Source organism: Podarcis bocagei (assembly GCF_964188305.1).
Source record: "Podarcis bocagei genome assembly, chromosome: 1".
NCBI classification, from domain to species: Eukaryota; Metazoa; Chordata; class Lepidosauria; order Squamata; family Lacertidae; genus Podarcis; species Podarcis bocagei.
Window position 1 is genome coordinate 85,634,636 of NC_138125.1, and position 14,324 is coordinate 85,648,959.

Consider the following 14,324-nt stretch of genomic DNA (forward strand, 5'->3'; position numbering starts at 1 on the left):
CTCCAGTGGGGGCTGTGTGATGAAAGGAAGGCATGGCCAGTTGGTCCCTGAAGAGTTGAGAGTGGTAAAGAAAATCTGAAATGATGGCACACACTCATTAAAGCCCCTCCTGTCTTTTTTATTTTGATGAATGTACACAAATATAAAATTAACTCTGGAGTGGCCATGCATTTGCCTAATGTAAGTGGAATTTGGTTCATAGTGCAACATGAAAAATATTTTTCCAAATTATAGAAATGAAAATCACATTCTTTTTTAAAAAAAAATAAAATGTTTCCAATGCACACTCTTATATTATCTCAGGTTTTCACTATGATTTTCAATGTTTTCTCTTATCTGTCCTAATTTTAGCCCTCATTACTGATTGATGGTTAACCATACTGGAAGAATGGAAGAGGGGAACAGGACCCAGGTGTCTGAGTTCATTCTCTCAGGATTCACAGATCGTTCTGAAGTGGAGATACCCTTGTTTTTGCTCTTCCTATTAATTTACCTACTGACAGTGATGGGAAATCTGGGTATGATTGTGTTGATCCAGACAGACTCCCTTTTGCAGTCTCCAATGTATTTTTTCCTCAGCAACCTGTCCTTCATTGACATTTGCTACTCCTCTATCATAATTCCCAGGCTGTTGTATGATCTCCTTACAGAGAGGAAGGTGATTTCATACAATGAATGTGCAACCCAGATGTGGTGCTTCACCCTCTATGCTACAACAGAGTGCTACGTTCTGGCTGCTATGGCTTATGACCGTTTTGTTGCCATCTGCAAACCACTGGTTTATCCTATTGCCATGGCCAGAAACATCTGTCTTCAGCTTGTGGCTGGGTGCTACTTGGTGGGGCTTGTGAATGCTATTGTTCACACCTGTGGGACCTTTAGTTTGTCTTTCTGTGGTCCCAATGTAATTAGCTCCTTCTATTGTGACATCCCTCCTTTGTTGCGACTCTCCTGCTCAGACAACTATGTTTCCAAGGTTGTACTCTTCGTCCTTTCCACTTTTGTTGTGGTAGGGAATGCAATTATTGTTCTTGTGTCCTATGCTTATGTCATCTCTGCCATCTTGAGGATGCGGTCATCCACAGGCAGACAGAAGACCTTCTCAACCTGTGCCTCACACCTGACTGCCGTTGTATTGTATTACGGGTCCTTGACCTTCATGTATGTGCAGCCTGGAGGCATTGAGGCAGTGGAGCAAGACAAGATTGTGTCCGTCTTCTACACCATTGTGATCCCCTTGGTGAACCCCATGATCTACAGTCTGAGGAATGAAGAGGTGAAAAGAGCCCTGAAGAAAAGACTAAGCAATAATATCTTACTCCCACAGCAAAAGCAGTGAATATTCATGTGGTTCTTGTTAAAATGTTGTCCTATCTTGCACCTTTGTCTCACACAATATTGGATTTGAGCCAAAATATATCAGAAGTCGTTTTTCTGGAGAGAGAGAAAATATCACTATTTCCCCATTTCAGGCTAGGTACATTCCCAGCTCTGCTGCGACATGCCAGGAATTGAACTATGGCTTCCTACTCCTTTTTGATTTGTCTCCAGAAATACATGAGAAAACTCCTTAAAAGTAGCCCATTGATGGGTCTTGACCCCAGCCCATCTTGCACATATATCTAAATTTGGGTCCCCTATGTGTTGGAAGGTATGTATTGAAAGAGCACATGCAGTGGTCTTGCAAACATGTATATGAATTTTGAGAAGAGTTAATGAAAGAAATTTCTGAAATAATAGGGTAACTGTTGCCTTTAAACCCGTAACTATGACTTTTATCCATTTTTGATTTGTTTAATACAGACTTAATATGTAATTCTGTGAACTGCCCTAAGACCCCTGGGTATAGGGTGGTATATAAATTCAATAAATAAATAATAAATAAATAAACAAGCCACTTACATTTTTTTCCCTAATAGCAGCTGCTCATTTGACAATATCACAGGGCTGGAAGGTGTCCTCAGGTTTTTCTTTAAATATTTGGTTCTATAAAATAATGCTTGTTCCCATTTTTGAGAAATTGACTTATACATTAAGGGTATATCCAGATCTAGGTAAACCTATGGATCTTGCTTCCATTTTGTGGCCATTTGTTACTTACCGTATATAATATGCCAATCATGGGGGTGGCAAGTCTCAATGAAATATGACTCTACAGTGGTACCTCTGGTTACATACGCTTCAGGTTACATACGCTTCAGGTTACAGACTCTGCTAACCCAGAAGTAGTGCTTCAGGTTAACAACTTTGCTTCAGGATGAGAACAGAAATCGTGCTCTGGCGGCGCGACAGCAGCAGGAGGCCCCATTAGCTAAAGTGGTGCTTCAGGTTAAGAACAGTTTCAGGTTAAGTACGGACCTCAGGAATGAATTAAGTACCACTGTATTTGGTATTCCTAACATTTGTTTTGTACCAGTTCTGTATCAGTTTGGTTTTTGTTGTAACATCTAATTCAGTGTGTGGTCTGCATGATTAATCCCTTGACTTGTCAAAGAACAAATGGTAAGGTTCTGGTCATAGACCTTTCTAGAGCTCTATTGGTTTTCTGAAAGATTTAAAGAAGTAGCAGCCCTTGTTTCCATTGGTAGAAACCTGCTGGGAAATAGCCAAATGATTAAGTTAGTTAGGGTATTTAAAAACACAAAGACCCCAGGAAAAATTCTTGTCTTGCCCTCAGATAAAACACCTGTTTATTTGGCCAAAAGCCTACTGAAAGAAATTTACTACAGTTTCAATGTGCTCTTGTACCCATTGAGGAAATTGATTGATTGTAAAGAGTTCTCTTTTGTTTTCTAGTTGGAATGTCAAAACATAGGCAATATACTTGGCGAAGGAATCAAACTTTATTTAGGACATTGGTTTCTGGTAGTCATTGTTTTGGAATCCATTAACTCCATTCTCCAGTCCAATATATACCAGCAGAGAACCCATTTCTCAACTGTCAATCCTTATGTTGCAAATATGTATCAGCAGGCTTTGGGTGGGAAAACCCAAAGGATTGTAGAAGTATCCAAAAGACAACAAACCTGGGTGGCTTGGAGAAGACACAAAAACAGACCAATGAAGAACATGGTCAGTGGCTGGAATACACTGTTCATTATCCTCTCTGCTCTTCTCCTTTGCATCTTGGCACAACTCCACTCCCCCAGCCCTTGCACCTCCCAATTCTTTAAATTAGTGGTGACCAACCTTTTATGCCAGACTGAGCCCAATGGTAAATTTGGGATTTTGAGTGAGTGAGTGAGTGAGTGAGTGAGGTGGGCTCCTGGTGGTAGGGATGGTTCTTGACACAAAATAACTGCCATGAGCGGGTGTAGCTTGAAAAAAATGGGGGAATACTACTGTTCCTATATACGTATGTGGATTTATCCATATTTAATGTTTTCTTTTTCTAGATGTTAACATCCATTTCACTGAACAGGTAGGTGAGGCTGGTGAAGTCAAAGACTTGCAGACAGCCTTCTAATACTACCTTTCCAAGTGTTTGCCTTACACCCCCTTTTCCTTTTTTGCTGTTGCTTTAGTCTGCAAGCCTGGGGTTAAAGACTGTCTTACCACTGATATTTGTAAGCTGCTCACAGAGACTTTTGTCAGTTGAAGAATGGGGTTAAAAAGATCTAAATAAATAAACTTGGATGGTGATAGAGGGTTGTTCTCAGTGTCTAATTTGACTTTTCTCAAGATGTGGCAACAAGATATTTTAATTAGGTCCACAGAGCATTTATATTGTTATGATATCCAAAAGGACGTCCAAAACCAACAATAAAATCCTTGTTTCTCCATTGGAAGTCACACTTCCCCTTGACTCCTTTTAATATTAAGCCTTGACCTGCTAAAACTGAAAGATTAAGCCAGAAACATGGACCATATCAGAGGAGAATCACTGAATGATCTACAAAACTTTTTTATTTCATGCACGTCACTGCTAAAGCCACAAGGTAAGGTGCTAATCATAGACCTTTGTAGAGCACTCTTGGTTTTCTGAGAGCTATAAATTAGTAGCAGCCCCTGATTCCATTGGGAAATAGCCAAAGGATTGAGTTAAGGCTTTTGTTTTAAGCACACCAAGAGGGGCACCAAGAGACAAATTCATATCTTACCATCAGACAAGCACCTGTTTAATTTGGCCAGATATCTATTGAAAGAGACTTATTGCAATTTCAATGCAGTTTGTGTGTCCTTGTTCCCGCTGCAGAAATTTACTGAGTGTAAAGAGTGCTCTTTTGTCTTCTTGCTCAAATAACAAAACAGGCTATCAAACTAGGTAAACTATTTAGTGAATGGACCAGATATTACATATGAAATTGGTCGGTGACATTCATCTTTTGGGGACACTTTCCCTCCATTTCCCACCCCAATCTATACCAGCCCAGAACTCATTCTTCAAGCGTCAATCCTTATGGAGCCAAAACTGTAACACCAGCCATGAGAGAGGTGTCAGCAGACTTTGGGGGAACCGAAAGATTTGTAGATATAGCAAAAAACAAGCAAACCTGGTTAACTTGGGGGAAAATACAAAAACAGACCAATGAAAACTGAGCATGATCAGTGGCCAGAGAACACTGTTTATTCAGGGAAGAGTGGGAAAGAGACAGTGGGAATGGAATGGAGTATCCTGCTCCATACAGTTTCAAAGGGATATAGTCATCCATTAAGAGAGCTATGGCTGAAAGTGGGGCGTACATTGATAAAATACTCTGGGCTGTGAACTTGCTCTCTTCACTGGCTAACCCTGTCTACTCTAACCCATCTTAACTTCCCACTTGCTCACCAGGTGCCTACAGGGCTGCACTGTTTTCAGAGGTGGGAAGGAGAGCAGCAGGAGAACAAAGCCCTTTGTGATCCTCCCCCCTTCTCCTTTGCGCCATGCTTTGTTGGAGCCGCAATCATGTACATGCACACACACACACACACACACACACCACCCTACCTCTCTCCATTTCTTTGTCGCTCACAGAACACACACATGACTTTCTCCCTTATAAAAGCCTAGCCAGGCTTGCAGACAGTTGGAGAAACAATTAGGGCAACCATCTCAACTGCTTCTCCAACACTTTGGTCATTATGTAACAGGAACAAATGTTTTTGAAAAGTATATTTCCAATAATGGAAATCACAATTTAAAATATGGTTTGCAATGTATTACCTCAGCTTTTCACTTTGCTTTCCAATCCTTCCCCTTATCTATCCTAATTTTAGCTGTCATTCCTGACTGAAAGTTAATCATATTGGAGAAATGCAAGAGGTGAACAGAACCCAGGTGTCTGAGTTCATTCTTTTAGGATTCACGGATCATTCTGAAGTGGAGATACCCTTGTTTTTGCTCTTTCTACTAATCTACCTCCTAACAGTGATGGGAAATCTGGGTATGATTGTGTTGATCCAGACAGACTCCCTTTTGCAATCTCCAATGTACTTTTTCCTCAGCAACCTGTCCTTCATTGACATTTGCTACTCCTCCACTATCATTCCCAGGCTGTTGTGGGACCTCCTTACAAATAGGAAGGTGATTTCGTACAATGCATGTGCGACCCAGATGTGGTTCTTCACCCTCTATGCTACAACAGAGTGCTACCTTCTGGCTGCTATGGCTTATGACCGTTTTGTTGCCATCTGCAAACCACTGGTTTATCCTATTGCCATGGCCAGAAATATGTGCCTTCAGCTTGTGGCTGGGAGCTACCTGGTGGGACTTTTTATTGCCATTGTCCACACAAGTGGTGTCTTTAGGCTCTCCTTCTGTGGTGCCAATGAAATCAGTTCCTTCTACTGTGACATCCCTCCTTTGTTGCGGCTTTCCTGCTCAGACAACTATGTTTCCAAGGTTGTACTCTTCGTCCTTTCCACTTTTGTTGTGGTAGGGAATGCAATTATTGTTCTTATCTCCTATGGTTACATCATTTCCACCATCTTGAGGATGCGGTCATCCACAGGCAGACAGAAGACCTTCTCAACCTGTGCCTCACACCTGACTGCCGTTGTACTGTATTACGGGCCCTTGACCTTCATGTATGTGCAGCCTGGAGGCATTGAGGCAGTGGAGCAAGACAAGATTGTGTCCGTCTTCTACACCATTGTGATCCCCATGGTGAACCCCGTCATCTACAGTCTGAGGAACGAGGAGGTGAAAAGAGCCCTGAAGAAAAGACTGAGTAAGAAAATCTTTCACCAGAGGCCACAGTAGCAAACATTCATATGGTGCGGATTATTATGATTTTCCTCGGTCCTGCGCATTTGTCTTTTTTTATTAAATATTTATTAAAAAATTTCCATTTTAAAAAGCCAAAAAGAAAAAAGAAAAAGAAAAATTAAAAACATGTACAGTTTGCAATCCTTATTTTCTATAACATATTTCCCTGACTTCCCCACACCTCCCCTTCTTATATTCCAATTCAAATTATAAATTCAACAAGTTCTTATCCCCAGTTTTTAACCTTTTTATACTTAAGTCATTTTAAAAAACCAATTTCACCTTATAAAAATCCTGCGCATTTGTCTGCCCTCTCACAACCTATCTATGGGTGATACTGGAGCTGAGCCTAAATTTCTGAGATGTGATTTTTCTAGGGCAATTTCTGATATTCTTTTTCTGTTTTGAGTGGTATAAAAGCTTGGTGAAATAAATAAATAAATGACAAATCCAGGTAGGTTTGAGGAACTGGGTGGGTAGGTGTTGTGGTGGTGGTGAGGATGTTGGTCAGGCTGCCATCACAATTAAAAAGGTAAAGGGTACCCCTGCCCATACGGGCCAGTCTTGCCAGACTCTAGGGTTGTGCGCTCATCTCACTCTATAGGCCGGGAGCTAGCGCTGTCCACAGACACTTCCGGGTCACATGGCCAGCGTGACAAGCTGCATCTGCCGAGCCAGCGCAGCACACGGAACGCCGTTTACCTTCCTGCTGGTAAGCGGTCCCTATTTATCTACTTGCACCCGGGGGTGCTTGCGAACTGCTAGGTTGGCAGGCGCTGGGACCGAACGACGGGAGCGCACCCCGCCGCGGGGATTCGAACCGCCGACCATACGATCAGCAAGTCCTAGGTGCTGAGGTTTTACCCACAGCGCCACCTGCGTCCCTATAATTGTCCCCAGCACAATTACTGCTTTCCAAATACTGGGCATTAATGGAGTATTGCTTCTGCTGTTGAGGGTGAAGGGGTGATGCAGCCACAGTAGCAAAAGCATTGAATTGTCTCTGTGCTGAGGCATCAAAGCACTGACTTTCCCATGCCTGAGTCATCTTCTCCCTCTCCCTCTCTGGAACTGGCAGTGACACTTGGCATTGGGAAGGCATGTGAGCAGTGACACCATGCCTGTGCTGCCTCACTGCCTGCTGCAATTGCTATTGCCATTTCCAGTGGCAGCAATTTTAAAATTCATTAAAAAAAGAAAAGAAGCTGTGCTGCTCCCACTGCTAAAGTTGAGCCCCACTTCTGAGATACTGTGATCCCTGCCCCTGACAGTCCCTGCAGAAATTTAGTAAAATAGCCCACCAATGGTGAAATATGGCAGAGAAATTTGAGAGGCTATTTGTGCACAGCCCTATCCTATATATTGCATGCATTTTACTGTCTATACAACACTATCATTCTTCAACATCTGGCAGAATTTCAGAATGCAATTCTGATTTATTTATTCTGATTTATTTATTTTTTTGAATAGCAAATCTTTCCATTTATTGCTCTTTTAGAATTTTGAGTTTGAGGACTGTTTTTGAGGAATTGATGTAAAGCAGGGATGGAAAATGACCAGATATTATTGGACTACAACTCCTATTACCACTGGTCATTGGCCATTCCAACTGTGGCTGTGGCTTGCTACCACCACCACAATGAGAAGGATTGGTTAGCTTTGACTGGAGGCATACCAATCTGGTCAGTGGTGCTGCTATTGCCAGCACCTCCCTCTGCCCCCTTTGACTGTGCACCATAGCTACACACAGGAGTGCTGCCCTGAGCCCCTAGGTTATGAGTGCCCAATGACGCCTGTGATGTAACGTGACGTCATGATGTCACGACTTCATGACTTCATGTTGTGTTGGTGGCACAGTAGTGCTTCTGAGGCCTTTCGGGGTCTCGGAGGTTACATCCGAGGCCTCATGAGACCTCCGATGAGATCTCCAGTTTCTACTGGAGGTCGTGTTCAGATGGTGGCAGGGTCTCAGACATTGGTTCTGAGACCTCGCAGGGTCTCCGAGGTCACATCTGAGGCCTTGCGATACTTACATGGAACAAACACAAGAAACAAACAACTAAGACTGCGGCCAAAATGGAGGGTGGAGGGTGCACTAGCCAACTAAGATAAAACACGGGCAACAAACAATGTTTACTTATTTATTTACCAATTTACTGACTTTAAGGAAGGGAATGATTAATTGGCAAAGGACAGAGAAACGAACAGATAATAGGCTGGATACCAGTAGGTACTGGATGGGAAAACAAGACAAAATAATTAATATAAATAACTACTAATGAATTAACCACTAATGTTAACGAAAGCTAAGTAGGGTACTACTGCAAAGATTCACACATACACACATGCACAAACATCACAATCTGAAGTGGAACACAGAACTGTAAAAAAAAAAACTATCTAAAAAACTTTAGATAAAAAACAAACTTTAGCTCCTTGGATAGAGGACAGAAGGTGGTTCTCAGTGTCATGCTCTATTTACGAACTGTATTCTATTTACTGTTTTGAATTTTCTCAGTATTTGACAACTCAGATTTTAATTAGGTCCACCGAGCTTGTATATTGTTTCGGCATCTCAAAGGACTTCCAAAACTAACTATAAAATCCTTGTTTCTCCATTGGAAGTCAGAGTTCCCCTTGTTTCCTCTTTACATTTAGCCTCAACCATCTCAAACTGAAAGACTAAGCCAGGGACATGGATCATATCAGAGGAGAACCACTGCAGGACCTGCAGATTTATTTATTCTTTTTAACATCATGCGCATAACTGCAAAAGCCAGATTTCTGTGAGGCTGCTTTGCATGATTAACCCCTTGGCTTGGCAGATAACAAGAGGTAAGGTGCTGAGCCTAGACCTTTGTAGATCTCTCTTGATTTTTTTCTGAGAGCTTTACTTGAGTAGCACCCCCTGATTCAGTGGATAGAAACCTGTTGGGAAATAGCCAAATGATTGTTAGGGTGTGTGTGTGCTTTTTAACCATTTCTGCTTGTCCCATAACTAGAAAGCACATGTCAGAGTGGTTTTCCATTTGACCAATGCTTTCTAGGCATGGATCCAAGTGATTTCCCCCTTGCCTCACTCCTTTCCCAGGGAAAACCTGCTCTTTAGCTCTAAATCAGAACAAACAGTAATCAGCAGAAAACCTGATTGCCGTTTCCTCCAGCTGAGCACTAAAGTGGTTTTCCCCAGGGGAAATGCAGTGGGAGAAGAGGAAGTGTATATGGATAAACTCCAAGAGGCGAACCAGGGGACAAATTCCTGTCTTGCTGTCAGACAACACCTGTTTAAATGGCCAAAAGCCCATTGAAGAAAACTGCCATTCCAATGCAACAACCCCAAGGTTTGTAGAAATACAAATAAATTTAAAAACCTAGGTGACTTGGGGAAAACCCAGAAACAGTTCACTGAAGCATGTGGTCCATGGCCAGAGAACATTGTGTGCTCTGAGTGGAGCAGGGAAGAGAGATCCTGGGAATGGAATGGACTATCTTCTACAAACCCCCTACAGCATTGCACTGCTCTCAGAGGTGCAAAGGAGAGTGACAGACCCTCCAATGTCCCTATTTTCCAAATACGTCCTGGATTAGAGAAGTCATCCCAGTTTCTGATTTGATCCTGCAGTGTCCCACTTTTCCTTAGGATGTCCCTATTTTCATTGTAGAAATATTGGATGGTATGGAGTTATCCAACCCCTGAGCTGTCTGAAGGCAATACTGTATAGGGAAGGGGTTGTTTTTTAAAAAAATGTTTAATGTTTTATTATGTTTTTATATATGTTGGAAGAAGCCCAGAGAGGCTAGAGCAACCCAGTAAGATGTGTGGGATATAAATAGTAAAATTATCATTATGGAATGGGACGTCCCTATTTTCATTGGACACATGCTGGAGCGTGGGGAGGAGTCTCTTCTCTCCTTTGCACCTTTGATGTCAGAACTGCAAAGAAGAGGAGGATTACAACATGCTGTGTTATTTGGATCTTGCTAACTGAACCTACTGCAGTAAAAGGAGAGAGCAGTGATAGTACACACAGGCATTTTCCATGGGAGAGGCAGAGAATTTGCTTTTCTTCCCTAGCCCATGTGCGTGTGACTTCCTGATACATATCATGTTGCAGCCAGCAAAAAAGCCTTGAGGAAGGAACCTGATCTACCGAAAGACCTAGCTGAGGAACAAAGCTCACAGGATCATGCACTGGGCTCAGGCTAGCAGATGCATTGCATTCTGATTGCTGTTAACAAGATTGAATGTGCGAGGGGAATCTCACTGAAGGAGGACAGGGAGAGAACAAAGTAGCAAACCACCTTTGGCTAAACAAATGGCAGGAAGGGATGGAGAGGGAATTCAATGTCTCACAAGCAAGGCTGACAATGCCTATCCATGACTCACCTTCTGTTGCTCACACATGCGGCTCAGCTAGATAGGTAAAGAAAAAGTGTTTTACATGCGTTGTATATGTGATATAGCACTGTGACTCCAGATGGTGCTGTGGAGTCCCGTCTTTCCCTACCAGATTTCCCTGTATGAGTTTACAACGCGTTTAACTGAATTGCTTCTTTGATGTGTCTAGATCCAGCCATGCACATACAGACACACATGCCTATGCATACCCCCTTACACCTCTCAGTTGGCCCAAGGGTATTTCTCTGTCTCTCATAGAACTGAACACACCTCTCTCCTCCTTACAAAAGCCTTCCCTGGGTAGCAGACAGGCAGAGAAGCAATCAGGGAAACCATCGCAATCGCTTCTCTAAAACTAGAAGAAGAATCTCTTTAGGGCATTGCAAGCCCACCACTGCCTTCAACAGTACACAGCAGGGCAGCAAAGTGATCCTTGTTTCTCCACTGGAAATTAGACTTCTTGTTTCCTTTTAATTTTTAGTCTCAACCATCTAAAACTGAAAGATTAAGAAGGATCATATCAGAAGAGAATCGCCACAGGAACTGCGGGAGTTTTTTACATCATGGACATACTGTACCTAAAAAGCCAGAAGCCTTTTGGGCTGCTTTGCATGATTAATCCCTTGGATTGGCAAGTAAGAAAAGGTAAGGTGCTGATCATAGACCTTTGCTGAGCTCTATTGGTTTTCAGATAGCTTTTCAAGAGCAGCAGGCACCGTTTCCATTGGTAGAAGCCTATTGGGAAGTAGCCAGAGAGTCCCAAGAACACTAGAGGATCATGTGTTCCCCAGGCCTGTTCTATAGACTTGATATCATGACTGGAAAGGAAAGAAATGGAGGAATTGAAAATCTATTTGGTATTCACTTTTATAAACAAGTTCAGGTCCACAATTTCCCCCGAATATTCTAGGATGAGAAAAATTACACATGGAGAGGAAATGGTCATGGAGAATTACACCACAACGACTGAGTTCATCCTTCGTGGACTGACAGATCAGCCAGAACTGAAGATTCCCCTCTTTGTGATCTTTCTAGGGATCTATGCTGTCAGCATCGTGGGTAATCTAGGAATGATTGTTTTAATAGGAATTGAATCTCGGCTTCACACGCCCATGTATTTTTTCCTTTGCTACCTGTCCTTTGTTGACTTCTGTTACTCCACTGTCATCACTCCCAAGATGCTAGTGAACTTTGTAGCTGATGCTAACATCATTTCATTCCATGGATGTGCAGCGCAGTTCTACTTCTTTGGCTCATTTGCGGGCATCGAAGGTTTCCTTTTGGCAGTAATGGCATATGACAGGTACAATGCCATTTGCAACCCACTCCTCTACAAGGTGATTATGTCATGGAAAGTCTGCAGCTACTTAGTAATTGCCTCGTTTCTAGCTGGATTTATAAATGCAGCAATTCACACTTATTTCACGTTCCACCTGCACTTCTGTGATTCTAACATCATCAACCACTTCTTCTGTGACACACCCCCTCTTCTTGCACTCTCTTGCACTGACATACACATCAACCTGATCATCATTTTTGTCTTTGCCAGTTTTAATGAATTAAGCTGCCTCATCACAATTCTTATTTCCTACATCTATATCCTCTCTGCCATCTTACGGATCAGCTCCTCAGAAGGGAGGCGCAGAGCTTTCTCTACGTGTGCTTCCCACTTACTGGCCGTCACCATATTCTTTGGAACGATCCTGTTCATGTATTTGAGACCCAGCTCCAGCCACTCTATGGACCAGGACAAAATAGTCTCTGTCTTCTACACTGTGGTGATTCCCATGCTGAATCCACTGATCTACAGCCTGAGGAACAGGGAGGTAAAAGATGCTCTGAGAAAAGCTGTGCGTAGGAAAGCCGTGTTTTAACATGTTGCCTACTGGAAGACTATCAATGTGTGTTTTGGGCATGTTGGTAGTCGACTGGCTTTAGCACAATTTTATAAATGTATTGTTAAATGTAAATGTTATCAGTTGATTTTTACCCAGTACTGTTTAGCTCATATTTTCATTATGTTGGGAAGAACAGACTGTTTGGGGTAGAGCTGCAGCTCAGTGGAAGAACATTTGCATTGCCTGCAGAAAGGTCCTCTGGTTCAATCACGAGCATCTCTAGGCTGGGAGAGACCCCAGTCTGAAACCCAGGAGAGTCCCTGCCAGTCAATGTAAACAATATTGATCTAGATTGATCAATGATCTGATTCAGTATAAGGCAGCTCCTTATATCCCTAACTTCATTATAATGGAACCTAATGACTTGTAATTCAGCCAGGTATCCAGATTGCGCAGAAATAACTTATGGAGACCTAGAGTCAACTAAGTTCTACTCAGTGTAGACTCATTGAAATTTATGAACCTAAGTTAGTAATGTGTATTAACTCAGGACTACTCTGAGTAGGACTAGCATTGAATGCCATCCATAGGCTTGGATCCTAATTTCCTTTCTTTCAACAGGAGCTTTCTCTGAGTGAATTTCCATCAGCAGCAACAGAGAAGGTGATTTTCCCCCATGCAGTCACTTCCACCCCTGGAAACCTGCTCAGGAGGGTTCTGGATCCTTCCAGAACAGTATGAGAGGCTTCAATGGGAGGGGGTAATTGGCCAAAAAAAAACCCCAACCCTGCACCTCTTTCTTTTGATCCTTCAGCCAGTCAAAAGCCCTACATGAATGAAAGGAGCCCTTCTGTCTGAATTTAATTCATTTGCTGAATTAAAATATTCTGTATAATTTAGTACAGGAGTAGCCAATGTAGTATCCTCTGGGTGTTGTTGAACAATATTTCCAATTTGCCACAGCCAGCATGATCAATAATCAGGAATAATAGGAGCTGCAGTCTAACAACATTTAGAGGGCACCACGTTGATTAGCCCTGAAGTATATTGGCAAAAGTCTTGTCATCCCCAAAGAAATATCAAATTGAGCTACAAACTATTTAAAGGTTTCATAAATATGATCTATTTTCTCAATTCTAGAAATATAATTAAAATATTTTTGGATAAAGCACCATTGTATTAATTTTTTTCCCACATTATCGATTTCCAGATCTAACATGACCTTCAGTGGAAACTAAATAGTAGCAGAATTCATTTTATAATTATAATTATTTCATAAAATTTATATGCTGCTTGATTGTAGAAAAAGCCTCAAAGTGGTTTACAAAAAGATAAATTTAGCAGAGCAAGATGAATTAAAGATGCAACACAGACTGTATTCACATGTGATGCCACGTTAGGGATGCTCACTGGAAGTTTTCTGGTGTAAAATGGTATTCCACACTGTAGGGCCTTGTGAGGTTTTGGTGAGTTAGTCTTGAGAATGTGGGGACAAGAGGGGAAAATGTAATTCATTTGCATAAAATACCAGGTTTATTCAATAAAATACCTTACACTGAATGTATGACAAATATACATACTGCACAGAAAAAAGTATCATTTTGTACAATGCTACACCATTTTATCATTCTGCTGGTAGGCCTGGAATACATAATGTATTATGAAAACACACAGGGGGTCCTTCCCATTTAGGTTGCTGTTGCAGACATCAGACGGAAGATGGAGCTCCGAGAAAAGGAAGGAAAAGAAGATGTTGTTTTCCATTGTGAATGTAAGCCTGTTCAGGGTGATTCAGAGCTCCTTCTGAGCAATAAATGTCCTTTAAGGAAACCATGATGCTCAACATTTGAATACTTGGCAACTCAAATCCAATTCAGAAATATCCCTCATGTGAGGA

At 41.9% G+C, this 14,324-nt stretch overlaps 3 protein-coding genes across 3 annotated transcripts; all 3 read left to right on the forward strand.

Moving 5' to 3' along the window:
- Positions 1 to 388: 388 nt before the first annotated feature.
- Positions 389 to 1,339, forward strand: LOC308592937 (olfactory receptor 5AR1-like; the record flags this gene model as incomplete). The annotated part of the gene is made up of 1 exon (XM_081205013.1): positions 389 to 1,339. The coding sequence occupies one exon, from the start codon at positions 389 to 391 to the stop codon at positions 1,337 to 1,339; it is 951 nt and encodes a 316-aa protein (XP_081061139.1).
- Positions 1,340 to 5,236: 3,897 nt separating this feature from the next.
- Positions 5,237 to 6,184, forward strand: LOC308572994 (olfactory receptor 5AR1-like; the record flags this gene model as incomplete). Its single annotated transcript, XM_081169624.1, has 1 exon — positions 5,237 to 6,184. One exon carries the CDS (start codon positions 5,237 to 5,239, stop codon positions 6,182 to 6,184), a length of 948 nt encoding a protein of 315 aa, XP_081025750.1.
- A 5,316-nt stretch (positions 6,185 to 11,500) lies between these two features.
- On the forward strand, positions 11,501 to 12,463 carry LOC308572907 (olfactory receptor 5AP2-like; the record flags this gene model as incomplete). The annotated part of the gene is made up of 1 exon (XM_081169430.1): positions 11,501 to 12,463. One exon carries the CDS (start codon positions 11,501 to 11,503, stop codon positions 12,461 to 12,463), a length of 963 nt encoding a protein of 320 aa, XP_081025556.1.
- Positions 12,464 to 14,324: the final 1,861 nt, after the last annotated feature.